This window comes from Eptesicus fuscus, chromosome 11 (assembly GCF_027574615.1).
Source record: "Eptesicus fuscus isolate TK198812 chromosome 11, DD_ASM_mEF_20220401, whole genome shotgun sequence".
Lineage (NCBI taxonomy): Eukaryota > Metazoa > Chordata > Mammalia > Chiroptera > Vespertilionidae > Eptesicus > Eptesicus fuscus.
The window spans coordinates 48,192,355-48,217,838 of record NC_072483.1 but is presented as its reverse complement, the minus strand read 5'-3'; the positions used below and the strand labels follow the sequence as shown (position 1 = coordinate 48,217,838).

At 43.1% G+C, this 25,484-nt stretch overlaps 1 protein-coding gene across 4 annotated transcripts in view; it reads left to right on the top strand.

The window, feature by feature from the left end:
* METTL8 (methyltransferase 8, methylcytidine) overlaps positions 1-25,484 on the top strand; it is an 83,138-nt gene that overhangs the window by 32,674 nt on the left and 24,980 nt on the right. For 3 of the 4 annotated variants that reach the window (XM_028140993.2, XM_054723155.1, XM_054723154.1), the window contains one exon: positions 2,490-3,957. In XM_028140993.2, the coding sequence (XP_027996794.1) occupies positions 2,490-3,627 (1,138 nt within the window). In that variant the 3' untranslated portion in view covers positions 3,628-3,957. Of the gene's footprint in view, positions 1-2,489; positions 3,958-16,186; positions 16,279-25,484 lie in introns of those variants that run through there. The other variant, XM_054723156.1, reaches the window with a different exon arrangement.

Below are 25,484 nucleotides of genomic sequence, written 5' to 3'. Positions count from 1 at the left end.
CCAGACTGCGCTGAACTCCAGTTCCGGGCGAGTTTCTTGGAAACCAGACTCATTCGGGGAGAAACTGGACTGTCTGGCAGCAGGCGAAACTCAAGGGTGGCTTTCTCTCAGAGGTGCTTGCAACGATTACCAAGGGACACTGAGACCCAGGGGCCTCATAGGACAGGGCTGACGGGAAGCCAAGGCTGTCTGCTCTGCCCTGAGACTCCACCCCATCCAAGCTGAGCACAGAGGCTTTTGCAAGTCTTCTCCCATAAGGGTGTCTCCAGCACAGAAGTTCTCCCTGTGTAGACATAGCTGATACTCATAGCCAGTTGGCCTGGAGGTCAATTCCTCCCAGTGATACCAACAACAATCAAGACTTAACTATAACAAGGCTGTGCACACAGTCCACAAAGGGGTGCACCATAAGTGTCCACCTCAGGTAACTGGAGAGGCTGAGCCACTGGGTCCTATAGGACACCTAGCACACAAAGCTACTCTACCAACTCAGGGAAGCAGCAAAAATGCGGAGACAAAGAAACAGATCACAAATGAAAGAAATGAAGGAAAGCAAACGACTGGATATAGAGTTCAAAACCACGGTTATAAAGTTTTTCAAGAATTTCCTAGAAAAGGCCAATAAATTTAGCGAGACCCTCGAGGATATGAAAAATGACCAACTAGAAATAAAACATACACTGACTGAAATAAAAAAATATCATACAGAGACCTAACAGCAGACTAGAAGACTGGAAGAGTCAAGTCAAAGATTTGAAATACAAAGAAGCAAAAAAACACTCAATCAGAAAAGCAAAAACATAAAAGAATCCAAAAACTTGAAGATAGTGTAAGGAGCCTCTGGGACAACCTCAAGCATACCAACATCAGAATTATGAGGGTGCCAGAAGAAGAGAGAGAGCAAGATACTGAAAACCTATTTGAAGAAATAATGACAGAAAACTTCACCCACCTGGTGAAAGAAATAGACTTACAAGTCCAGGAAGCGTAGAGAACCCCAAACAAAAGTAATCCAAAGAAGACCACACCAAGACACATCATAATTAAAATGCCAAGAGCAAAAGACAAAGAGAGAATATTAAAAGCAGCAAGAGAAATACAGTTAGTTACCTACAAGGGAGCACCCATATGATTGTCAGCTGATTTCTCAACAGAAACTATGCAGGCCAGACGGGAGTGGCAAGAAATATTCAAAGTGATGAATAGCAAGAACCTACAACCAAGATTACTCTACCCAGCAAAGCTATCATTCAGAATTGGAGGTCAGATAAAGAGCTTCACAGATAAGAAAAAGCTAAAGGAATTCATCACCACCAAACCAGTATTATATGAAATGCTGAAAGATATTCTTTAAGAAGAGGAAGAAGAAGAAAAAGATAAAGATAAAAATATGAACAACAAATACATGTCTATCAACAAGTGAATCTAAAAATCAAGTGAATAAAAAATTTGATGAACAGAATAAATTGGTGAATATAATAGAATCCGGGGCATAGAGAGGGAGTGGACTGACAATTCTCAGGGGGAAAGCTGTGTGGGGGGTGCGGGAAGAGACTGGACAAAAATTGTACACCTATGGATGAGGACAGTGCGGGGGAGGTAAGGGCAGAAGGTGGGGTGGGAACCAGGTGGAGGGGAGCTATGGGGGTAAAAAAGAAGAACAATCGTAATAATCTGAACAATAAAGATTTATTAAATTAAAAAAAAAAAAAAGCAAGGACCTAAAACCAAGATTACTCTATCCAGCAAAGCTATCATGTAGAATAGAAGGTCAGATAAAGAGCTTCATAGGCAAGAAAAAGTTAAAGGAGTTCATCACCACCAAACCAGTATTACATGAAATGTTCTAGGGTCTTCTTGAAGGAGAATGAGGAGAATATGAACAAAAAATGGCAATAAATACATATCTATCAACAATTGAATCTAAAAATCAAAATAAATGAACAAGGAACCTAATGAACAAAATAAACCGATGAATAAAATAGAGCCAGAGATGTGGAAACATGGAACAGAATCTCAGAGGTGTGGGTGGGAAGAGATGAACCAAAGACCATATCTGCATATATGCATTACCCATGGACACAGACTATAGTGTAGTAAAGGCCTCAGGTGGGGCAGGATCCAAGTGGAGGAGGGCAATGGGGGGAAAAAAAGGGGGAGACATCTGTAATACGCTCAACAATAAAGATTTTAAAAAGAATTATTAACCATTAAAAAATAATAATAAACCCAAAGGAAATAGGTTGAGCATTTATTAATTAGTCCTCTACTATACAAATGGTAGCCACTAGCCAGCCACATGTGATTATTGAGGGCTTGAAACCTGGTTAGTCTGAGTTGACATTTGCTGTAACATGTTGAAGACTTAATACAAACAAGGTAAAATATATCATTTGTTAATTTTTATATTCAATTATATGTTAAGATGATATTTTGGGTATATTGAATTAAATAAGATCTATTTTTTAAATTAATTTCACTCTTGACAGTACCACCCAGAGAACGAAGAACAAGAGTGCCATGTTGAAGCGACCACTGCCGTTCAGATTCCTCTTATTCCTGCAGCTGCCTCTCCTGGGGATGGGGCTGACCCCCACAGTCCTCACACCCAATGGGAATAAAGCTCATGTACTCCTGACATCTACACCCCCTGGAGCCCTCAGTGTTTCCACCCTGCCCCTCCCAGAGGTTCAGTGTTTTGTATTCAATGTTGAGTACATGAACTGCACTTGGGACAGCAGCTCTGAGCCTCGGCCCACCAACCTGACTCTGCACTATTGGTATGGGAACTCTGGTCATGACAAAGTCCAGGAGTGTGGCCACTATCTATACTCTTCAGAGATCACTTCTGGCTGCTGGTTGGGAAAAGAGGAGATCCATCTCTACCAAACATTTGTTGTACAGCTCCAGGACCCACAGGAACTTGGGAGGAAGACCAAAAAGAGGCTAAACCTGAAGGATCTGGTGATTCCCTGGGCTCCAGAGAACCTAACACTTCACAACCTGAGTGAATCCCAGCTAGAACTGAGGTGGAGCAACAGAGACTTGGGCCGCTGTTTGGAGTACCTGGTGCAGTACCGGAGTGGCCAGGACCGCAGCTGGATTGAACAGTTAGTGGGCCACAGCTGTAGCTTCTCCTTGCCTAGTGTGGATGGGCAGAAACTCTACACGTTTCGTGTTCGGAGTCGCTATAACCCACTCTGTGGAAATGCTCAGCATTGGAGTGAATGGAGCCACCCGATCCACTGGGGCAGCCATACCTCAAAGAAGCCCATAGAGCCCCCATCATTGTTTGCACTGGAAGCGGTGCTCATCCCCCTTGGCTCTGTGGGACTGATTGTTAGCCTCATCTTTGTGTACTGCTGGCTAGAAAGGACCGTATCCCGAGTTCCTACCCTCAAGAGCCTAGAGGAACTGGTTATCAAATACAATGGGAACTTTTCGGCCTGGAGTGGTGTGTCTAAGGAACTGGTGGAGAGCCTGCAGCCAGACTACAGTGAAAGGCTTTGCCACATCAGTGAGATTCCCCCAAAAGGAGATGCTCTAGAGGAGGGGCCTGGGGGCTCCCCCTGCAGCCAGCATAGCTCTTGGACTCCCCCATGTTATACCCTGAAACCTGAGCCCTGATACCCTGACAGAACGCCAGGGTCCTGTAGCCCTAAATTGTACTAGCTTCCCCTTTTCCAACCAGCCTGGGCCCAATGCTCCCCTCACCCCAACTGTGGCTGATTTTGAATTTGTGCCCCCTATTACTGCTCCCTCATTCAATATCTTCTTCTTAAGAATTCCCCCTTTGTCCTGTACATGTTTGTTATCTCCCTCAATCCAGCCCTTCCTCTTCCTAGAATTTTTTCTACCTCCCTCCCAACTTCTTTCCATCTACCCTTCCGTTGTACCCGAATCAATGAGAAATAAAGTTTCTTTTGATAATAAATAAATAAAATTAATTTCACTCTTTTTCACTTTTTAAAAATGTGGCTACTAGAAAATTATAAATTACTAGAGGCCCGGTGCACGAAATTCATGCACGGGGGTGGGGGGGTGTCCCTCAGCCCAGCCTGCACCCTCTCCAACCTGGGACCTCTCGAGGGATGTCTGACTGCCCGTTTAGGCCTGATCCTGGGCCTAAATGGGCAGTTGGACAACCCTCTCACAATCCAGGACTGTTGGCTCCCAACTGCTCTCCTGCCTGCCTTCCTGATTGCCCCTAACTGCTTCTGCCTGCCAGCCTGATCATCCCCTAACCACTCCCCTGCCAGCCTGATTGATGCCTAACTGCTCCCCTGCCAGCCTGTTTGCACCTAACTGCCCTCCCCTGCAGGCTTGGTCACCCCTAACTGCCCTCCCCTACTGGCCTGGTCACCCCTAACTGTCTTCCCCTGCAGGCCTGATCCCCCCCAACTGCTCTTCCCTGCAGGCCTGGGTCCCCTCCAACTGCCCTTCCCTTCAGGCCCGGTTGCCCCCAACTTCCCTCCTCTGCCAGCCTGGTCATCCCTAACTGCCCTCCCCTGCAGGCTTGATCGCCCCCAACTGCCCTCCCTTGCAGGCCTGGTCCCTCCCAACTGCCCTCCCCTGCTGGCCTGATCGCCCCCAACTGCCCTCCCTTGCAGGCCTGGTCCCTCCCAACTGCCCTCCCCTGCTGGCCATCTTGTGGTGGCCATCTTGTGTCCATATGGGGGCAGGATCTTTGACCAAATGGGGTCAGCCATCTTGTGTGTTAGAGTGATGGTCAATCTGCATATTACTCTTATTAGGTAGGATAGAGGCCTGGTGCGTGTGTGGGGGCCAGCTGGTTTGCCCTGAAGGGTGTCCCGGATCAGGGTGGGGGTTCCCTTGGGGCATGGGGCAGCCTGGGCAAGGATGGTTTGCAGGCCGGCCACACACACACACACACACACACACACACACACACACACACCCAGCGACCCAAGTGGAGGCCCTGGTATCTGGGATTATTTATCTTCTACAATTGAAACTTTGTAGCCTGTAGCAGAGCCAAGCCTTCTGCTCACTCTGTGGTGGCAGCCATTTCTGTTGGGATTTATTTATCTTCTATAATTGAAACTTTGTAGCCTTAAGCGGAGGCCTAGGCCGGCCAGGGCTGCAGAAGCTTGGCTTCCTCCATCGCCAGGGGCAACCCTAGCCTCCTCTCTCCAGCTCTGTGGCTGCCACCATTTTTGTTGGGATTTATTTATCTTCTATCATTAAAACTTTGTAGCCTTGAGTTGAGGCCTAGGCCGGCAAGGGCAGGCAGAAAGCTTGGCTTCCTCCATTGCTGGGGAAACCCAAGCCTCCCTCCTACTCTCTGTGGCTGCAGCCATCTTGGTTGGGTTTATTTGCATATTCATTCCTGATTGGCTGGTAGGCATGGCTGGTGGGTATAGCAGGGGTATGGTCAATTTGCATATTACTCTTATTAGACAGGATATTTGTGGCTCATGTTATACTCTTGGACAGTTGCTGAATAAAAACCATTTTGAGCACCATCACCAATATGGACAGTTGTGTCTTGTGAGATCATTGCTAGGCATTTAAACCCCTAGAAGATCTTCCGGTCCATTTTTTTCCCTTCGTTAGACTAGTGATTAGCTGTGTGTGTGCTCTTTTTCCATCTGCTGCTCCAGCTCTTTTTGTGCAAGATTCCTGCCTACTCATTTAAGTTCTGTTCTGTTCTGTCATAGGCTGTCCAGGAAATGAGGGTCAACTGATCCAGTGACTAGCTTTGGGCTGCAGCACAAGAATCCCTTGGCGAGTTATTATTTCGCTAGGTCTAGAGATATGGCCCAGAAAATTTTAATTTGAAAAAGGTCTTTTAGTAATTCTGTTGAGCAGCGAGGTTTAAGAATCCATGATCCAGTCTAATGGCTTTCAAACTTTTCTTTAGCAGCAGAATTTCTTTTCCAAGAGAAGTCTTAATATAGAATCCCATTTTTTTTTTTAAATGTGTTTTTATTGATTTTAGAGAGAGGAAGGGAGAGAGGGAGAGAGAAACATCGACCGGTTGCCTCCCACATGCACCCAGACCGGGGATTGAACCCACAACCTGGACTTGTGCCCTGACCAGGAATCGAACCAGTGGACCTCTCAGTGCACAGGCTGACGCTCAACTGACTGAGCCACACTATCCAAGGCTAGGATCCCATATTTAAAAGGTAAAAACAAACCTACTCTGAATGAAGTGGGCCTGGAGACCTAGGGCATCAACAGCTCCACCTCCCTTTTTCTCTCCCACTTCTCATCCCTCACTGGCAGCCAGGCAGACCTTCAGGGTTCTGTCGATCAAAGTTCGAGTCTTGTCAGGCATTCTCTATAGCATACCCCACAAGGGGTTCTCCAGCCTGTGCCAAGATTCCTTCAGTGACCTCTCTCCAAAGGCAGAGATGCTATGACAGTGACGTAATAGGAAAGGAGTTGCTTCACACTGTCTGAAAACCAGAAGACTGGTTTACTTTCCTTTCCTTCAAGTCCAAAGTTCTGTCCAAAAGTTGTAAGAGTAATGTCTCTTCTCTTGGTGAATTTTGATTTTTTTTCAAGTTGTTTCTAGAAAAGCATATGTCATTTCTCTCTCAGAGATGTTAGAATTGTCTGCAGCTTGTTTGTCTTTAGCCTCTTGGTAAGGAATATTTATTCTGTACTAGTGGCCCAGTGCACAGATTCATGCACTGGTGTGGTCCCTCAGCCTGACCTGCGGGGATCAGCCGAAACCGGCAGTCCTACATCCCCCCGGAGATGTAGTAGCATGAAGGGCAGGCGGCTGGGGAGGAGCCCGAGCCCGGGCCAGGCGCCACACCGCTCCCACTCATCCCAGCCCCGCTGTGCCTGCTGCAGCCACCACTCGGTAGGCTCACTGCCACTCCACTGTGGCCTCCACGTGCCTGTCCTAGGGTGATACCAGTGTGCCCATGACCGAGAAGCGGCCACGGACTTGCGCCCAGTTGGTCCTGATGCTGGTTCCGGTCCAGATGGGGGAGGAGTGTGCAGGGGGAGTTTCCATAGCTGCGCTTGCCAGCCATGAGCCCGGTGTCTGGCGCCCGTTGGTCAGCTGAGCAGTGCTCCCACTATGGGAGCACACTGACCACCAAGGGGCAGCTCCTGCGTTGAGCATCTGCCCCCTGGTGGTCAGTGCGTGTCATAGCTACCAATCGAGTAGTCAAACGGTTGCTTAGGCTTTCTTTTTTAATATTTTCTTGAGAAAAAATAGGCCGGCCCCTTTTTATTCAGTTTCTAATATCCTGAGAAAGATTTGCCCTCCTGATTCTGGATATTTGTATTATTAGTATCTACATCTGCTTATAGCTTTTTAAAATAATTTGGTGAAATGAATTTCACACAACATAAAATTAATCATTTTAAAGTGAGCAATTCAATGGCATTAATTACATTCACAATTTTGTGCAGCCAGCACTTCTGTCCACTTCCCAAACGTTTCCATCACTCCATAGTAAAACCCCTCACTCATAAAGCAGTTTATCCTCACCCTGCAGTCCTCCAGCCCCTGACAGTCACCAATCTATGTTCTGTCTCTATAGATTTGCCTCTTCCAGATATTTCATATAGATGGAATCATATGATAGGTGACCTTTTGTGTCTGGCTTCTTTCACTTAACGTAATGTCTTGGAGGTCATCCATATTGTGGCAGTCTCAGTACTTCATTCCTTTTTATGACTAAATAATGTTCTGTTGTATGCATATGCCACAGTTGATTTGTCCATTCACCCACTGATGGAAATTTGGACTATTCCCACCTTTTGACTCTTGTGAATAGAGATACTTTGAACATGTGTATATATGTACTTGTTTTCAATTCTTTGAGTATGTACCCAGGGATGTAGTTGCGAGGCCACATAGTGAATCTATGTTTTAACTTTTTGAGGATCTACCAAACTATTTTCCATAGTGACTGAACCATTTTATATTCTTCTGATAGTCTTTTAATTATATTTAGTACATGTATTAATTTGGGGGTGAGGGGGTGGGCATTGACATAAAACTGTATTCAGAATGCTTTTGAGAAATGGCTCAGAGATCTGTCTGCATTGAGCAAGTTAAACAGTTACTTGGAAAAATCACTCCTCATTCGATGCTGTTCCAAGTGTAAGTGTGTAGCAACTTTTCAGGGGAATCCTGACATCCTACCTTATAATAGAGAAACATGCAAATTGACCGCACCTCCGCTATGCCCATGATTGGGCCTGCGAGAGGCTAGGGGCGGGACTCCGGGTGGCCTACCCGGCCGTTGAGAAGATCAAGATGGTGGCGCCCAATCCTCTTAGTTCCAGGGGTCCCTGGGGCGATCGCCAACTGGGGGGGCATGGCTGGGCCCAGCCAGCCGCTCCCGGGGGTCCCCGGGGCGATCGCCACCGTGGGGGGGGGCGTGGCCGGGCCCAGCCACCTGCTCCCGGGGGTCCCCGGGGCGATCGCCACCCTGGGGGGGGGCATGGCCAGGCCGAGCCAGCCGCTCCCGGGGGTCCCCGGGGAGATCGGCACCCCGGGGAGGTGAGGCGGGACTCGCCCCGCCGCTCCCAGGGTCCCTGGGAACATTGCAGGCATGTGGTTGCTGAGGCCCAGACCAGGCCTCTGGCCACAGATTCATAGCTTTGCGGAGACCTAGGGCAGGGATCTGCCTCATCTGCAGAGAGGCAGAGGTTCTACAGTGCCCCCAAGATGTGGGTCGGCCCAGTCAGGGATCAAGGGGCATGGAAGGACTCCTGGCAGAGGGGCAAGGACCCTCACCCCTGAGGCGGGGGTTGAGGGGTGGAGCCACCTCAGTGGAGGGGTGCTGCACTGCAGGGTACTGGACTGACTGATGTGATTCAGAGAAGCTCCCAGTGCTAATGGCCCTCGCTCAGGCGGCCTTCACACTTCAGAGGCAGTGACTCCTGCTCCTGCCTTGACCCAAAAGCAAGCTCGGGACACCCTGCCCCATAGCATAGCATGCCTAGGCAGTGAGTGGGAAGCCTTCCACCTGCTTCGGAGAAGGGGGGGCAGTAAAGAATGGGGGAAGAGGAAAGAATGTGGAGCATCCGCAATGAAGAGGTGCTTGAGAAAGAGGCTCGGAAGCCTGACTGGAAGGTTTGTTCTGTTTGCTGGGCCGCTGCCCCTTAGGAAGCGCAAAGAGCATGGCTCTGAGGGCTTCCTGTGTGCTGAGTCAAGTTCCACAGCCAACTGGAATTGGCCTCAGTTTCCTGGTCTGTAAAATGGATTAAGCGTGTCCCAGTGCCTTCACTGAGCTTTGATGGCCAATTGAGATACTATATAAAGAAAATGAGGGAAGAAGTGAGAAAGAAAAGGAAGGATGAGCAACACAAAAGAAAGACTAAAAGGAACCTGTAAACCCATTGTCACTTAAATAGGGAATATAGTCAGTAGTGTTGTAATGATAGTATGATGCCAGGTGGGTACTAGAAATATCGGGGAACACTTTGTAAAGTATATGATTGTCTAACCACTATTCTGTAACCAATATAAAACCTGAAACCAATACAAAATAATGTTGAATGTAAAGAAATGAAAATTGGAGTGAAATTTTTATAAATTTCAAATTTTAAATAAAAGCTGTAAAGGAAGGAAGGGGAGAATAAAAAGTGTTTTTCATTTTGCCACTTCATTAAAAAGACAGTTGTCTTTATATGGTGCTTTTATACTTTTCTAAGTCATTATCTCATTTTAATTTCCGGGCAACTTAAAGACAAGATAAGTATTCCCTCCACTATTCAAAGAAAGGAAATCTTGGTGTCTGGTCCTAATAATTCAATCGTCAAGCCCTTATTGTAAAGCAGGGTTAGTAAAATTTTCTGTGCAGGGTCATATCTATACTAATAAAAGCCTTGGGGGTGATCAGGCCAGCAGGGGAGGGTATTTGGGGGCAATCAGGCCCGCAGAGGAGCAGTTAGGGGTCAATCAGGCCAGCAAGGAAGCAGTTAGGGGGCAATCAGGCAGGTAGGTGAGCGATTAGGAGCCAGCGGTCCCGGATTGTGAGAGGGATGTCCAACTGCAGGATTAGGCCCGATTCCACAGGGATCGGGCCTAATCCTGCAGTTGGACATCCCCCGAGGGGTCCCATATTAGAGAGGGTGCAAGCTGGGCTGAGGGACACCCTCCCCAGTGCACGAATTTCGTGCACCGGGCCTCTAGTCCTATCTAATAAAAGAGTAATATGCAAATTGACCATCACTCCAACTCACAAGATGGCTGCCCCAATGTGGACACAAGATGGCCAGCAGGGGAGGGCAGTTGGGAGGGACCAGGCCTGCAAAGGAGGGCAGTTGGGGGTGATCAAGCCTGCAGGGGAGGGCAGTTAGGGGTGACCGGGCCGGCAGAGGAGGGAAGTTGGTGGTGACCAGGCCTTCAGGGAAGGGCAGTTGGGGGCGACCCAGGCTTGCAGGGGAGAGAAGTTAGGGGGGACCAGGCCTGCAGGGGGGGCCATTAAGGGTGACCAGGCCTGCAGGGGAGGGCAGTTAGGGGCAAACAGGCTGGCAGGGGAGCAGTTAGGCATCAATCAGGCTGGCAGGGGAGTGGTTAGGGGGTGATCAGGCTGGCAGGCAGAAGCGGTTAGGGGCAATCAGGAAGGCAGGCAGGAGAGCAGTTGGGAGCCAGCAGTCCTGGATTGTGAGAGGGATCCCAGATTGGAGAGGGTGCAGGCTGGGCTGAGGAATACCTCCCCCCACCCCCACCCCCCCTGCACAAATTTCGTGCACCGGGCCTCTAGTTTATAAGAAAGCAGAAAGCAATTATATTATCAGGTAGGCCAGTGGCTTTCAAGCTTTTTGGCATTATCCACAGTAAAAAGTGCAGCTTATATCATGGACCAGTATACATAAAATATGCTTATGAAATAGGAACAAAAGTTTTATGTCCATTTTACCATGTGACACATGCCCAGATAGTTTCCATTTATTTATTTTTTTTACTCTGATTCTTTCTCTTTTGAATTGTCAGACTAAATTGTTTTCTTGACTCACTAAGAGCTATGACCTTTAGTTTAAAAAATACTGGTCTAAGCCATTCTCTGTAGATCCAAGGCAGGACCTGTATGTTGTGAAATGTCTTTGTATTATATAACCCATTTAAATAATAGTTTCCAGAATTCCAATTGAGTTCAGATATCAAGAATTGAATTTTTTCTTATTATATAGTAAGAATTTTCTTTAATCATTGTATTTATCTCTGATTCCTCTTGCCCTGTTACATACACAGTTCTTTAATACAGATAAATATTTTCTCTGTCTAACTTCATTATGACATTTGTCATTAGAGACTAATTTAGATGTGAGAGCACAGTCTGGCTAGCTGTCTAAATTTGGGAAGTTACTTTATCTGTGCCTCAGTTTCTTCATCTTTAAAATGGAATAATATCTATTCTCATAGGATTGCTGTGAGAATTAAATTAGTATATATCCTATCTAATAAAGAGGGAATATGCAAATTGACCATCACACCCTTACAAAGATGGCGGCACCCACAGCCAATAAGGAGGGAATATGCTAATTAACTGCCACGCCTTCAAAGTTGGTGGCAACCACAGCCACAAGATGGCGGCGCCCAGTCCCCCAGCCTGGGGGCGGGCCCAGCCTCTCCATGTGCCTGCCTCCAGAGTCCCCCAGTCCCATCAAGTCCCCAGCCACCCAGTGCTGGTCTGAGGTGCAGGCAAGCCTCAGATGGTGGCTGCCCAGCCACCCAGGGCCGCCCGAGGCTCAGGTAACCAGGGCTGGCCAAGGCTTGCGCTGCTGACAGTGGCAGCAGAAAAGGTGTTATGGGAGTGTTGCCTTCCCCTGATCGCCGGGTTGCCTCCCGCCCCTGAGGGCTCCCAGACTGTGAGAGGGGCAGGCCAGGCTGAGGGACACCCCCTCCAGTGTATAAATTCTCATGCACCGGGCCTCTAGTCCTATATAATAAAAGGCTAATATGCAAATTGACTGAATAGTGGAACAACTGGTCCCTATGACACATACTGACCACCAGGGGGCAGACGCTCAACACAGGAGCTGCCCCCTGGTGGTCAGTGCACTCCCATAGGGGGAGTGCCGCTCAGCCAGAAGCCAGGCTGGAGAGTGCAGCAGTGGTGGCGGGAGCCTCTCCCTCCTCCTTAGTGGCAGCGCTAAGGATGTCCAACTGATGGCTTAGGCCTGCTCCCCACGGGCTCCCGGCCTGTGAGAAGGCACAGGCCGGGCTGAGGGATCTGCCCCACCCCCCAAGTGCATGAATTTCGTGCACCGGGCCTCTATTATAATATAAAGTGTATACACATAGTAAATAAGCAACACATAAGAATCAGCTATCTTATTGTAACCATTTTCTAACATGTTACTTTGGTATCTTTTTTATCTTCATTATTAGATTAACATGTTTCTTCAGAGAAGAGTTTAGCTATGTCTGTATCATAGCTATATTCCATATTTAATAAATACCTAATAAGTATGTTTGAATAAGTGGATCAATATAGATAAATATGAGATCCAGTTCATATCTATTAGAAGTTTATAACTAGACTGAGAGTTAATATAGTGGCTAAATATGGGCTTCAGAATTTTAAAAAATCTGAATTTAAATTTTGACTCTACCCCTTCCAAGGTATGTGAACTTGAGCAAGTTCCTTCAGGGGAGGTTGTGAGTATTAAAGGACATAAATATGTAAAACTCTTAGTAGTAAGTTACAACTAAAAGGCATCATTCTTCCTCTTATTAGATGGAGAATTGACATATATACCAATGAATAAAGAAACAATAAAGAGGAGTGTATGCAAGGTCATACAATGAAAACAGTGAAGAACATACTAATGGTCTGCAGAATAAAAACATTCCTTCTCTCTAAAGATACTTCTCTCTAAGAACCTCTCTGTTATTTTCAATTACTTTGTTACAATAAATTCCCAGAAGTATAATTCATAGATCAAACAGTATAAGGCGTTTTTTCCCCTTGGGTAGTGGTGGTGGTATTGGTTGTTAAATACTTGATTATTTTCCGTTTGTTTGTCAGTTATTTGTTTCTATGCTTAAATTCTATTGCAATTGTATTTATTGCTTATAAACTTGAATGATTCTTATTGCTGTCTGTTGCGTTTGGGTATACGTGAGTCAGACTTTTCTAATATAAAGACCTACCATAAAGCTGCAGTTCTTGAGGAAGTCCCATAAATACAGTAGGAACATTTTGTAGGTTTCAGTGGGGATTCTGTAACTGTACAGTGGAAAATCTGTTCTGCAGTGGCTTAGGGTATAATATTACCCTCACTTAGCAGTTAAGAAAATGAAGCAACATAAAGAACAGTGTAAGGAAGTTAGAGCAATTTAAAAAATAACTAAAACCTATTAAATGCTTAGGAAGAAGCAAGTTAAACTAACAGTTTAAAACATGCTTAAAGCTAAAGACCCATATACTCTCATTGTCTCAGAGCTTGGTTCTTTATAGGGAAATGAATTGTTCTATTTTCTTTCTTATATGTTGTAGAAATTTACAGATGACTTGTCCCAGCCTTAATAATACTTTCTTTTTTTTTTAATTCCTCACCAGCGGATATGTTTTTTGTTTGTTTGTTTCTTTCTTTCAATGTAATTTATCCTTTCTAAGTATACAGTTCAGTGATTTTCAGTAAGTTTATAGTTATAACCATTACCTCAGTCCAATTTTAGAGCATTTACATTACCCTAAGAGGATTTTTTATGCCAATTTGCAGACATTGCCCTCTACATTTCCCAGTTACAGGCAATTACTAATCCACTTTTTGTTTTCATATTTTAGCATTTTCTGGACATTTCATAGTAATGGAATCATACAATGTGTGGCCTTTTGCATGTGGCTTCTTAGCATAATGTTTTTGAGGTTCATTCAAGTTATGTATAGCAGTAGTTTGGTGTGTTTTGGTGCAGAAATACTCCTATCCCATTGTGTGGATATTAAACATTTATTTATCCTTTTATCATTTGATGGGTATTTAAGTTGTTTCCACTTTAGGGGTATTATAAAAATGCTGCTACGTGAATATTTGTGTTTATGAATATTTTTTGTGAGAACATATGTTTTCAGTTCTCTTGGATGTAAACCTAAGAATAGAATTTCTGGGCCAGAGGATATGTTTTTATTGATTTTAGAGAGAGAGAGAGAGTTCATTGTGACAGAGAAACACCAATTGGTTGCCTCCTGTCAAACCCACAACCTAGGTATGTGCCCTGACTGGGAATCGAACCTGCCACCTTTTGGTGTACTGGATGACTCTCCAGCCAACTGAGTCACCAGCCAGGGCAATACTACTATTTTTTAAATAAATGATTTGTTGCCTTTAATAATATTCTGTATATGGGGGGGGGGGCAAAAGTAGGTTTACAGTTATGAGTATGCAAAACAGTTTGTTCTTGTATTATTATTTATTATATTATTTTCATGTGAACAACTGTAAGCCTACTTTTGCCCCACCCAGTATGTTTATATGTACAGAATACAAAGTATAGTTGTCAGCTCAAAGTGATTCCTCACGTATATTAAAATAAGATATAACAAAAATCTATTCTAATCTGATTCATTAGAGCAAGTGACAAAGCTGCTTAATGATTATTTGGATTTTAAATAATTAGGTTTTATTTGAAATAATGGTGGTTAAAGTTTCATTTCTGAAACTGAGTTTTGCATTATCATTTGCTTTTCCTGGGGACTTCAGTATACCAGTTCTAATCCTTCTCAAAAGATTGCAGTTTCTCACCTTTCGGTGGTATATTTATAGGCAGTTCCCTGGAATACACCCTCTCATATCTGATTGCATACACATTACTTAAAAATAGCACCAAGCTTATCATCATTCTACCCAAACCAACTCCTTATTCTGTCATTGATACCCCCAGTTTTCTTGATATTCAGTTTTAAGATCTTGAAATCATTCCTGACTCTTCTTATTCTACTCCCCACAACATCTAGTTAATCTCCAGGACATAACAGCTTTGTTTTTTTCCACAGTGTCTCTCCCTCCACTCTTCCTTTCTGTTTGTCATTGCCACCACCTTAATCCTGGGACTCATTACTCCTCGATCACTGCAACAGTCTTCTAGTTGGTCTCCCACCCTCCAGTACCTCCCCAATTAATTGTGTCTTACACATTACTAAACCGTTCACATTTGAGATCCTCTGATTTTGAGCTCTTAACTTCATCTGCAATTATTCAAGAGAACCAATCAAAATGGATTTTTTATTGTTTCCTGTACAAACTGTCCACGGTCCCAACTTCATACACATACATCAGTTAATGTTTATCAGTCACCATAATGATGCACCTCAGGAATTTTATAATTTACCCCTTTCTCCTCAGTGAGGTAGCTGTAAATATCATATGATATTAATGTTGGTGATATTTTTTACAATTTTCATTAAGTAAATTTCAAGTTATATAGAACTTGAATTTTTGTGTATATAATTTCATTATTGTTTAGAAAAAAAATGGTTTATTCCAAGAAATCACATCACTCACTAAAGTTTTACCAGTTGCAAAAAAAGAAATGCAAACTTTGTAAAAACAAAACAAAATCACCTTTTTATATAAAGATACTGCTTTTTATTCCAAGAAAGACATTTTTGTGGCAAAAAATAATATCTTCTCGTATTGGGAAAATAAATTTTGAAACTAAAAAATACTTAAAGAAAATGCCAATTCTTAGAAAGGTGACTTTTTTATATCTATATCAAGTAGTCTATAATTTAAATGTAAATGAACCCATTTATAGCAATTACGGCAGCTAATAAGAAAAGTCTAAAGTTACTTTAAAAACTGAGGATAAGCACAAAGTATTTTACAAGTATTGTAAAAAGAGTATTCAAAAACCATTAAAGAATGCCCTGTGCATCAATTAACAAAAAGGCAAATGCATTTAGTCTTAGAGTAAAATACAGTGAACCACACCAGCGCCTAAATAATCATGCGCCATAATAGTTCTTCCGGGACATGACGTACCTCAATCATTTCCAAAAGGTGCCTGGGGCTTGCAACACAACCAGTTTTAAACAAAGAAACCATGGAGGTCCCAGGGTGGTCCCAGCACTTATCAGAAGGCACATCTGACACAAAATCCATTCAGTCGAGGTGGAATTAGTTTGTATCATTTGTCTTTACGTAGTCTAGAATGACAGATGCATCCCCTGCCGCCTTTTTCCTGCCTTCTTCAACTGTAAAGCATGTTTTACAGTTGTTTTATTTTTTTTTATAGGGATCATATGCAATGGTCCAAAGAGGAAGAAGCAGCAGCCAGAAAAAAAGTAGAGGAAAACTCAGCTGAGCGAGTCCTTCTGGAAGAGCAAGGTAGGCAGCTACCTGTTGTCGCAGCTCCCGGAGCCCAGTGTTTCTGTTGGACCTTCCCCTGATTCACACCTGAGGCTTTTTCTCCTGGTTGGGTCATTGCTTTGGCGAGTTCTTTGCTTCTACCTGTGCCGTGTACTTGTTCCCTTTGGGAGAATGCCCAGTTTTTCCAGTACAGTGGGACCAACTTAATGAAATAAATTATGTATTCACCTTGTACTTGCTCTTTTTTTTAGTCATATTGTTGCTCTTTCTGGAAGACACACGCACACATGGGTGGCATTTCAAACAAGATATGAAAATACAACTTAAAGTTTTTCCTCTCGTTAGGAGTCTTTTAGTATCTGCTTTGCGTTTCACTTGTTAGGAATGTTCAACAAATTCAAACACTGTCAGCAAAGAAGGTAAAGTCATATCAAAATGTTGCTGGTCTCTTAGGATAAATATAAAGTTCCAATATGTAAGGATTTAAGGTAACGTTTCTTGAAGGCCATTGATATTTAGAGTTTAATTCAGATAAAGCCTTGCCAGGCCTTCAAAAATGGCTTCTGAAAAATTGATCTGTGCGACTATCACAAAAAAAAGAAAATGTGTTGGTGAGGATGTAGAGAAATGGCAACCCTTTTGCATTGTTGGTTGAATTGTAAAATGGGGCAACTTTTATGGAAAGCAGTATGGAAGCACCTTAAAAATTAAAAATGAAGCTACCATATATGACCTAGCAACCTCGCCTCTGGACATAGCAAAAAGAAATAGAAAGCAGAGTCTTGAGAGATTTATACATCCATGTTCATAGCAACACTATTCATCGTAGGCAAAAGGTGGAAGCACTCCAAATGTCCACCGATGGATAAAAGGATAAACAAAATGTGGTAGATACATACAACAGGTTATTGTTCAGCCTTAAAAAGGAAGGAAACCCTACCACATGCTATAACCTGGAGGAACCTGGAGAACATGTGAAATTAAATAAGCCAGTCACAGAAAGGCAAATGCTATATAATTCCACTTATATGTGAAAAAAGTAGTCATATTCATAGAAACAGAAAGTAGAATGGTGGTTACCAAGGCCTGGGGGACAGGGAAACACCAGAGTTGTTGTTTAATGGTTATAAAGTTTCAGATTTGCAAGATGAAAAAGTTCTAGACATCCGTTTGACGCTATGGAATGGTTAGTTTTACATTATGTGTTTTTACCACAATTTTTTTTAAAAGTACCCCCCCAAAATGACCTCTGTCCTTACTACATTGCTGGGAACCCACAGATATTCTGCCGAACATCTGTAGATAGGATTTTTTTAACCTTATTTTGCTTAAAATCATTTCTTCTTAACAGCTTGATTCTTTTTCCTTTAAAAAAAAACACACCAAACTTATTGAAGTAGCAAATGCGGAAATTTACACAACTTATAAGTGAATTCTCACAGAGCTCAATGAATTTTCCGAACACCCACCTCAAGAAACAGAATATTACCAGTAACCCAGAAACTTCTCATGTTCCATCCCAATTACCATATTTTCCCCAACCCCTCAGGCCCCACAGTGAGCAACCATTGTTCTTCTGGCTGCTGAGCCCATGGGTTAGTTTTGTCAGAACAGTTTGGTTCTGGTTGTGACCACTTCTCATGCACTCTTGTGGCAAAATCTGAGTACCCATTAGATAGAGCAAGTCAGAAAACTATGGTCACGGGTCAGAGCCAGCCCACTGCCTGTTTTTATACTTCATACATGGACACAGACATACTCATTTATTTACATATTTTCTATGGCTGCTTTTGAGCTATGTTTACAGAGCTGAAGAGTGGCGGCAGAGACCATATGTAGCCCACAGTGACTACTCACTAACTGGCCCTTTGAAGGAAATGTTTGCCAATGCCTGAGATACAATTTTCGGGATAGATTGGTCAGCTGTCCCAAGGCTCCCTAGGGAAAGGTATTTACATTCCTCCGTGCAAGCCAAGCTAGTGAAAATCACTAATCCCACTGGTAGTTAACTATCGTTCTAGTGGCTTTAGTCTACAATTGAGGCTAAAGTTTGAAGCGAAGGTAGCTGTGCAACCCGAGCTACTGAGACAGCCCTCCGTAGCTGCCCTTACCCAGTGAAGGGGCGGTGCTGCGTCATATCCTCTAGCACAGCGGTCGGCAAACTCATTAGTCAACAGAGCCAAATATCAACAGTGCAACGATTGAAATTTCTTTTGAGAGCCAAATTTTTTAAACTTAAACTATATAGGTAGGTACTTTGTTATTAACTTAATTAGGGTACTCCTAAGCTGGCCTTTGCTAAAAACTCAAGGGGCCAAAGAGCCACATGTGGCTCGCGAGCCGCAGTTTGCCGACCACTGCTCTAGCATCAGTTGCTATTCCTTTAGAGCTTGCTCTCATTTCTTGCCCCTAAGCTTGAACGTGTCCTGGAGAGTGGACAAGAAAGAAGAGTACCTGGCCCACAATGGAGCTGTTCTATTTGTATGAGCTTCCAGCCATGCAGTCCAGAGTGGGATATGGCCCGGGAGTTGGATTTGAGGGCGCATACCAGTGGCAGTTCTGCTTACAGATCAGCCAGCATTGCATTCCTTTCAGGAGCTCTGTCATTCTGTTTCTGAGGAAGTATAATTTTGGTTCTTTGCCAGCAGCTGCACAGACATATTTTCCACATTACTCAAGCTTCTGCTAGTGGCCACCTGGATGTGACAGAAAGAGTCAAGCCTAAACCGAATTAAAAGTTATCAGTCATCTTAATTCATTTCCCGCAAATTAAAAATTATACACAGTATATTTCATTTGATCATTAAAAAACCAAGGATTTTTTTCCCCCACACTCTTGAATATTTCTGTTTAGAACATAAAGAGATGAGCAGTGCTGATAATGTTCCCTTACAGTGCTCTGCACGCGGCTGCCTATTTTGGCCTATTTATGTTAACAATGAACTTGAGTGAAGCTAATGAGAAGGTTATTTTAGGGCCCTGGAAACCGCAGTAAAGGAAAATGACAGTTCCCACAGAATCATAGTGCGACTGAAATAGAAAGGTGGTGACTGGGCCCTCTCTGCAGAAGCAGGAAAAGCAGGCTTGAGAGGACTGATGGTACTGCTTTGAAGCATTTGGCGTGTGCTTATTAGCATGTCCAATCTCTTTCTGAGCAAGTTTTCTGGCTGTCATGGAGACACAGAACAGAAGATTCCATTGTAAAATGACTCCAAGTGATGGAGGTTTCTGCTGCGTCCTGTCTGCATCCCCCCGTAACACTCCTCAGTGCGGTGGACTTCATACATGTCAGGGAACCAGGAGAGGGCCACACAGTGAGGGTGCCCGGTTCATCACACGTAAGCAAGGTTGCGCGTGGCAGAGAAAGAACACTTTTGTTCCGAGAAGCTGTTGAGTGACAGGACATGGCAGTGAGAGTAAAAGCCTACCTAGCCACCCAGTCCAGTCTCTGCCAGGGATCATAGAGCTGCTAGTCTGCGGAAGCTAATCTGGTGAGGCTTCTCATCTGGTATTTAATGTCTCTGATGAATATGGGTCAAGGTGAATAGATCCGTTTAAAAGCTCTACTGGCCCAAACTTCGTGAAAACCCAAAGGAAGCTCTGACCCAGTTCTCCCAGTGCCTCTGTTAACCATCATCCCTTCTTACCTAGGAGAGTCCTAAGTCTTCAAAAGATCCAGTTTTCTCCCATCACAAAGTATCCCATTTGCAGATTGTTATACAGCATGAGCTTATCTTACTTATTTTAATGCCACTGGGAGGAAATGCTGCTAGTTCTCTGACTCTGGCCAGCTCTCTAGCATCTCTCTCTCTCTCTCTTTCTCTCTCTCCTCTCTCTCTCTCTCTCTCTCTCTCTCTCTCTCTCTCTCTCTCTCTTTCTTTCTTTCTTTCTTCTTTCTTTAAAATATATTTTTATTGATTTCAGAGAGGAAGGGAAAAGAGAGATGAGAGAGAATCATTGATTGGCTGTCTCCTGCATGCCCCACACTGGGGATCGAGCCCACAACCTGGGCATGTGCCCTGGAATTGAACTGTGACCTCCTGGTTCATAGGTTGACGCTCAACCACTGAGCCACACTGGCTGGGATCCAGCATATTTCTCTGTGTGTGTCATTCTGTCCTGTCATTCCCATGTCCTGTTTCTCACCTATTGTCTCACCTATTGTCTCAGCTGTTGATGAGAATTGAAGTCAGGAAACATCCTCACAATTCTGAAAATAAGAACTTATCCATCACAGATGTCAGTCATTTTTTGCTGTGAGATGGTTGACATTTTGTTTTTGTGATTAAAATGTATAGCATCCAAGCTCTCCTTAGCAATATTTCTTTCAATTAGATGCCCAGATTAATGATTTTTAATACCACATATTCTCTGTTAAATTCTTTTAAATTTTATTATAGACCATATTTCTTTTAAAAGCAGGTTAATTTGAGAAATGAGAAAGATTTATTTGGCAGTTTTTGAGTTAACATGATTATCCTCCTATATAATAAAAGGCTAATATGCAAATAGGCCAAACAGTGGAACAACCAAACAACCGGTCGCTATGACGTGCACTGACCACCAGGGGGTATGCACGGAACATGGCGGGCGTTGGCAGCAGGTGGCAGAGCGCGACATGGTGAGCATCTGCCACGGCGGGATGGTGGAATAGGTGAGCAGGGGCACCAGACCAAGGCGGGGCACCAGTCGCTGTCTTCAGGGCAAGCTTCTGGTGGTTACTGAAAATTCTTTGCTCCCACGACTGCGGTCCCACCCAGCGCTCGCACCTGCTGCTGGCGCCGGCTCTGCTCATACCCGCTGTTGGCGCCATCAGCAGGTGCGAGTGATGGCTGCTGGCCCCAATCGCCCCTCAGGGCTTCTCTAACTCCCCCTGCTCCTGAGGGGCTATCGGGGCCAGCAGCTGTAGCTCACACCCGCTGCCAGCGCTGGCCCTGCTCGCAACCCATAGCTGGTGCCCTGAGCCAGTCCTGATGGCTCAGCGCCATCAGCAGGTGCAAGCAGTGGCTGCCGCCCCGATTGACTCTAAGGGCTTCTCCACCTCCCCCTGTTCCTGATAGACGATTGGGGCAGCAGCCACCACTGCTCTCATCCGCTGACAGCACTAGCCCCGCTTGCACCCGCTGCTGGCACCGACCCCAATAGCTCCATGCTGTCAGCGGGTGTGAGCAGGGCTGGCGCCATCAGCACATGCCTGCCAGCAGACAGGGAACCAGGGCCCACGGTGAGAGGGACTGGGCGGGGGCATGGAGGATGGGCCAAGACCCGCCCCTGTGCCCTTGCAGCCTCTCGGCCTACAGTTCCTTTGCACTGGGCCCCTAGTATTTTATAATTTTCTAAAAACATCTCCAGTGCATTATATCTCAGCTGGCTATTTAGCAAATGTAATGGGTTTTTAAAACTTAATAACAAAAGCAGCTGTGATTTTTACTCTAAAATATCCTTATAGATAACTACCTAGCTAGGATGAGTTATCTATGTCAAGCCAAATAGTAAAAGAATCCCACTATACCTTACCTTGAATAACTTACCACTTGAGAGTATCCTATGTGGAAAAAAAAAAAAAAAGCAGCTATAAGTTTTTTGTGCTGATAAATTGAGGGTATTGTTTATAAGTCAGCTTTAATTTAAAATTTCATGCAGTGCTCTTAGAAATGTACTTTTCATTTCATAACTTTAAGAGTTTTCTTTTATTAGACAATGGTGAACTTTATCAGTGACATGTGGAAATTACCAACTTGGAGAGCTCAGGTATTTGTGTGATTGATGTGCAAAAGTAACTTTAAATTGCTTTTTGTTATACTGCAACTTAGAATAAATTTTCATAATTTATATTAATCATATCATATATGTCAGATACATAAATGGTTTAATTCATTATCTTAGTTATAATATTCAGTGTGATTCAGAGTGAATTCTGAATACTTAAGTATTGTTAGTGTGTCATATTCCTCCTTCCCCTCAGCAGTACTGAATTTAATAAGTGAATAATTGAGAAGATGCTTCATTTGGCTGTGTTTAAACAGATCACTATATCCTTTTTATTGCCATTGGCATAGAACAATTAATTCTGAGTTGGCAATCTAGGAATGTGAAAGGAAAAAAATGTTCTTCCAAGAAAAGCTGATCATTTATACACCTATTTAGAAGGTCAGTTGGACCAGATAAAGACAGGGCAGATTTTGCTTTACTACATTCTTTTATCATTATTGGCCTGAACTTGAGGTAAGTTAACAGCAGGTTGAAACTAAACGTTTCACTCATGGTCAAAAAAGTAGCTCTTCCAAATCCCCTGTTATCACAGGTATTCTCGCAGTTCAGGAAATTAAATCATATGCTGAAGGTGTTTATGTTGTCTCATAACCATAATTATGAGTTTGATTGAGCTCCCATGGGGTCTCAGAAGCTGTCACGCATTACTGGTAACTATGGAGTTGCCAGGATTGATTGGAGATACAACTGAAAACACAACTTTAAAAAGCAAAAAAAAAAAAAAAAAAAGAATGAGTTACAGCCCATTAACCTTTCCCCATCCTATCCTAAGAGCTGTTTCTGTTTTGTTTCTATGCCACAAACCCATCTATTCTCATAGAGCATTTAATGTTGCCATTGCTCACCCTAATTTCTTCATATAACTTTGCATACATATTGATATTTTATATAATTTAAATGGGGTTTAATTCTGTATTTCTGACCTGTTTTTATGAAGGTTTACTCCAATCAGCATTATTTTTACAACTTAGTTATACTGATTATAAGTCATGCTGAGGTTTTCATTTTAACTTGGTGTTTCATAATGAGAAGAAAGTACAGAATTAGAAAAACAGATTAATTTGCAACAGCATGGATGGACATAGTGGGTATTACGCTAAGTGAAATAAGCCAGACAGGGTAAGACAAATACCATATGATATCACTTATATGTGGAATCTAAAGAACAAAGTAAACAAATAAACAAAATTGAAACAGACTTACACATACAGAAAACACACTGAAGGAGGCCAGAGGGGTGGGGTGCAGTGGGGTAGGGTAAAATAAAATAATGGGATTAAAAAGTGCAGATTGATAGCTTCGGAATAGTCACAGGGATGAAAGGTAAAGCACAGGGAATAGAGTACGAACTATCTGTGGTGCTAGGTGGGCACTTAAATTATCAGAGGAAACACTTTGTAACCTACACGAATGTCCATCCACTATGCTGTACACCTGAAACTAATACAAAATAATGTTGAACATAAAAATATAAAGTATCAGCAGAAACCTAGAAAGGAAAACAGATTATTTTCAGAGATATTTTGGAGGGGCACTATTGGTTTTCTGTTAGGAAGGCAGTGTAGTGTAATGGTGTTAAGAGCATGAGCTTTAAAGTTTGATAGACTTGGTCCAAGTCCAGGCTCTGCTGGACCTTGGGAAATTTTTTTTATCTCTTCTGACCTTGAATTTCTTCATAATTTGAAATAATACATCTATTTGAGAGGTGTTATTAAGATTAAATGGGAAGAAAAATCCAAGTAAAGTGTTTGACATAGGGCCTAGCACATAATCAATACTTAGTATGTATAATTGTTGTTATTTTTAATGATGTTGTTATTGGTATAATTATTTATGTCATTGTTTGGGGTTCTTTTCCTCATAATTTGGAAAATTAGGAAATACTTGAAAAAGGCTTAAAAGTATATACACAGACCTTGACCATCATCTTCTAATAGTATTCAGATCCTTCTTAAAGATTCCTAGGCCAGGGCTGAATTTAGATGCTTGATATATTTGGTATATGAATCAGATTCCAGTCATCTACTGCAGATTCATTTTCTTTATAAATTGTAGAAATTAAAATAGTAGTATAATACAGGCTCATTTTTATGACAGCAATCTTATCCAAGATTTTGTAGTTTGTAGAACTGATAATGTCTAAAAGTCTATGTAGGAAAGTACATAGACTTTTTAGAGCTTGAACATGGAGATACATTCAACCTCTCATCAAATGAGGAAACTGTGTAGGCAAGTTGAAGGAAGAATCAGATAATATTATTTATCTTTGTGTAAGATGTAGACAAAACTGCAAAAGAAAGAACTACATAATATCCATTAAATTGTTAGCATCACTCCAAATTTTTACCTGATTGTAATAAATGAATGTAAAATAAATTTTTGAGTTGCAGTCAGTGTATAGACCATCCTGTGTGAATGTTTTCTAATATTATTATCCTTTTCATTTTAATTGCTATGTAAGGTTACTCTGTTTTGACCTGCATGGTTTGCTTGGTCATGGTTTGTTGGGTATTTGAGTTATTTCCCAGTTTTTCCTCTTACAAATAGCACTGCTATGAATATCTTTTCAAGTTACTCCCTAGGTGTCTACCTCCCTACCACCAATTAATTCCTAGGGGAATAGTCTGCAAATTAATCACGGTGTACTATTATATTCTACTAGAGGCCCAGTGCACGAATTTGTGCACTGGTGGGGTCCCTCTGCCTGGCCGGCGATTGGGCTGATCAGGGCCGGCCAACCAGGGGGAGGGACCGTGGGAGCGCACTGTGGGAGCACACTGACCACCAGGGGGCAGCTCCTGCATTGAGCGTCTGCCCCCTGATGGTTAGTGCATTGTCATAGTAACTGGTCAACCGGTCTAAACGATCGCTTAGGCTTTTATATATATAGATTAATTGATAGTTAGGTTCAAAATCACTTCACAAGTAGCTTGGTATTGGAAACCCAGATACTAGAGATTTGACTAAATGTAGGTCTTGTTAGGTGGTTGCTTTTTATTAAGCAGAAAAACCTTCTACCAGCATAAAGTGAGTTACAAAGAGGGTTTTAAGGTACCAGTAAAAGGAAGAAGACAAGATGCAGGAAGACCCTGGGGAAATTAGACAGTTTCCTAATTCCTCCAGAGTCTGATTTGCAGAATGTTGTTTTGTTTTCTTTGTATATCAGGTACACTCCAATTTTTAAAAGTAGAGATAGGTCGATTGTAAAGATAAAATGTAGCATTTTTAGATTAATCATAAATAGGCTTCTTTCCATTAGTGCGGATGTGAGCATGTCTTGGACTTCAACATCACATAATTCTTTTGTTACAGAGATCTGCTTTCATTTCTCAGGCCTTAAATATAGATGGAAGTTTCTGTCTTTATAGCAGTCCTGCTGCCAGATACAGTTCAGGCTTGATGGGAAGAAAGTCTTGTGGCCAAATGGGTGGAGATCCATGGTGCAAGGCCAT